Source organism: Ammospiza nelsoni, chromosome 33 (genome assembly GCF_027579445.1).
Source record: "Ammospiza nelsoni isolate bAmmNel1 chromosome 33, bAmmNel1.pri, whole genome shotgun sequence".
NCBI lineage: Eukaryota > Metazoa > Chordata > Aves > Passeriformes > Passerellidae > Ammospiza > Ammospiza nelsoni.
This window is the reverse complement of record NC_080665.1, coordinates 2,622,788-2,626,165: the sequence shown is the minus strand read 5'-3', so window position 1 is coordinate 2,626,165 and position 3,378 is coordinate 2,622,788. Positions and strand designations below refer to the sequence as shown.

Genomic DNA, 3,378 nt, shown 5'->3' with positions numbered 1-3,378 from the left:
TTAAAGTCCTGGTGCTGTGTCTGTGCTGCTGAGCTGGGCTGGGCTCCTGGCACAGAGGAAGCTCCTGGTAACCAAGAAGAGCTTCAAAAGCACATTTCTCTTAATGAGCAGCTCTTCTGCCAGCCCAGCAGGACTGGGGCACTGCCTGCAGCCACCCCAAGCACAGCACAGAGGCACAGAGAGCTTCAATCAGTCAGGGCTGGGAAGGTGCTGAGAAGTTCCTGGGGCAGAATCACTGCCAGCCCTTGGCACAGGAACCTCTGGCTGCAGGACAATGCAGCTGCAGCTCCTGGAGCCATCTCCTCAAGCTGGAACATCCCAATGACTACAGACCCCGTGAGTACATTCTCTGATTGTCTCTTGGGCAGAGCAGCCAGGGGTGCCCAGGGCTGTTGTGCAGAGCAGGGTCCTGCAGCCCAGGGCACTGTGCTGGGGCAGGGACTCTGCTGCTGCCAGGGAATGCTCTCAGCCAGCCCTGGCAGCTGCTGCCAGCACTGGGGGACAAGATCTGGGTGGGAGGAGACAGCTGGTAAGGCTTGGAAGTGTTCTGCTTGTGTGGTGAGGATGCTGCAGTGTTCAGGGCTGCTCTTAGCATGGCATTTAACTGCAGCACATTTCCAAGTCCATTATACAGGGAGCATAGCAAGGCAGGGGCTGCATAAAAGCGAAAATCCTGCTTTTTTAATATACTGCTCTGGGTGACCTGGATGGACCCTATAGATTTTCATCTCTCAGTTCAGAATGGAATAATAAAAACATTTTGTCTCAGATCTGAATAAAGCAGGCAGTGACAGATATCTGCACAGGGCCCCTTTGAGGTAGCATCAGTGTCGCTTTTCCAGCCTCCTCATGGTTGCTCTGACATTCCTATCAGAGCCTGCAGAGCCAGAGCATCCCCTGGGCAGTGCCAGAGCTGGGAGGGGTCTTCAGGGCAGAGCTGAGTCCCCAGGGCTGGGCTGGGCTCTGGCAGCACTGGCAGGGCGCAGCCCTGGGCACAGGGAAGCAGCTGCTGGCAGGGACAGCCCCAGGCAGCAGAGCCCTGGGCAGTCAGTGGGGGGAAAGTGCCCCCAAGATGTGCTGGGATATTCAAAGTCCTCTCCAAACCCAACTATTCCATGATTACTTTTCTTACAGATCCCCATGCCAAGACAGCTCAAATGTCCAACAGCAGCTCCATAAGCCACTTCCTCCTGCTAGCATTGGCAAACATGCGGCAGCTGCAGCTCCTGCACTTCTGCCTCTTGCTGGGCATTTCCCTGGCTGCCCTCCTGGGCAACGGCCTCATCATCAGCGCCGTAGCCTGCGGCCACCAGCTGCACACACCCATGTTCTTCTTCCTGCTCAACCTGGCCCTCACTGACCTGGGCTCCATCTGCACCACTGTCCCCAAAGCCATGCACAATTCCCTCTGGGACACCAGGGACATCTCCTACAAAGGATGTGCTACACAGCTCTTTTTCTTTCTCTTCTTTATTGGGGCAGAGTTTTATCTCCTGACCATCATGTGCTACGACCGCTACGTGTCCATCTGCAAACCCCTGCACTACGGGACCCTCCTGGGCAGCAGAGCTTGTGCCCACATGGCAGCAGCTGCCTGGGCCAGTGCCTTTCTCTATTCGCTGCTGCACACAGCCAATACATTTTCCCTGTCCCTGTGCCATGGCAATGTCCTGGGCCAGTTCTTCTGTGAAATCCCACAGATCCTCAAGCTCTCCTGCTCAAATTCCTCACTCAGGGAACTGGGGCTAATTGCAGTTAGTGCCTGCTTGCTATTTGGTTGTTTTGTTTTCATTGTTTTCTCCTATGTGCAGATCTTCAGGGTCGTGCTGAGGATCCCCTCTGAGCAGGGATGGCACAAAGCCTTTTCCACCTGCCTCCCTCACCTGGCTGTGGTCTCCCTGTTCATCAGCACTGTCATGTTTGCTCACCTGAAGCCTCCCTCCCTCTCCTCCCCATCCCTGGATCTGGCTTTGTCAGTTCTGTACTCAGTGGTGCCTCCAGCCCTGAACCCCCTCATCTACAGCCTGAGGAACCAGGAGCTCAAGGCTGCTGTGAGGAGACTGATGACTGGGTGCTTTCAGGAACATTAAACTGCTGGTCAATTTCTGCAAATCACTTGTAATAAAACTAGTTTTTGATACTTCTTGTTGGTTTCATTTTGGAGATTTCTTTCCTTTTTTTTAGTTTTTCCATTCTGTCCACAAAGAAACATCATTGCTTGTGCCATTTCTCATTTTGTTTCTCTCCACGTTCCTTGTGGCCACAGACTGTGTCAATGGGGGACTGCACTCCTGGTGTATTTAAAGGAAGTAAAGGATGTCCCAGCAGAGTTTTCTGCAGAGATGCCCTTTTGTTGCCTTCTCTGGAGCTGCAGCAGCAATGTCTGTGTGCAGAGCTGGAGGCAGATCAGTGCTGGCACATCAGCCTTGCTCCTACTGGCCACACCATTCCTGAGCCAGGCCAGGAGCCATTGGCCTTCTTGGCCACCTGGTCACACTGATGGCTCATGTCCAGCCTGCTGTTCATCAGTCCCTGCAGGTCCCTTTCTGCCTGGCTGCTGTTCAGCCACTCCATCCCCAGCCTATAGCACTGGGGCCAAATTGCAGGGCCTGGTACTTGGATTTTTTAAACCTGAAATTGCTGGATTCAGCCCCTCAATCCAGCCTGTCCAGGTCTCTCTGCAAAGCCCTTCTATGCTCCCACAGATCAGCACTCACATCCAGCTTGGTGTCATCTGCAAAGATGTCCTAGGTTCCAGGGGGCCCCTCAGTGACACAATGGCCTCTTGGTTACACAAGGCCCTGCACTGTCACACTGTTCTCCTTGGGTCCATGAGACCATGCAGAGCAACAATGGTCTCCTTGGTTCCGTGGGGCCCCAAAATGTGACAATGGACTCCTTGGTTCCATGGGGCTTCACATGTTCTTGCTTGTGCTGCAGTTTCACAGTGGCCCCTTGGTTCCATGAGGCCCCAGAGTGTCATAATGGCCCCATGGGTACATGAGGTCCCACACTGTCACCATGGTCTCTGTAGTTCCACAAGTCCCCTCAGTGTCACAATGGACTCCTTGTTTCCACGAGGCCACACAGTGTCACAACGTTCTTCCAGATCCCCTGAGGCCCCCTCGTGTCACAGTGGCCCCTTGGTGAAACATGATCCTGCACTGTCACAATGTCCCCTTAGTTCCATGAGGCCCCGCAGTGTCAGAATGGCCCCTTGGTTCCACTGGGCCCTGGAGTCTCCCAATGGTCTCCTTGGTGTTCTAGTGTCAAAATGGTGAAACCCCTTGGTTACACAAGGCCCTGCAGTGTCACAATGGCCTCTGTGGTTCCACAAGGACCCAGAGTGTCACGGTGCACTGCCTGGTTCCATTTGGC

The 3,378-nt window shown here is 54.1% G+C and overlaps 1 protein-coding gene across 1 annotated transcript; it reads left to right on the top strand.

Moving 5' to 3' along the window:
* Positions 1-1,133: 1,133 nt before the first annotated feature.
* LOC132085918 (olfactory receptor 14A16-like) lies at positions 1,134-2,090 on the top strand. The gene has a single exon (XM_059491387.1). The coding sequence runs from the start codon at positions 1,158-1,160 to the stop codon at positions 2,088-2,090; it is 933 nt and encodes a 310-aa protein (XP_059347370.1). The 5' UTR covers positions 1,134-1,157.
* The last annotated feature ends 1,288 nt before the right edge of the window (positions 2,091-3,378 follow it).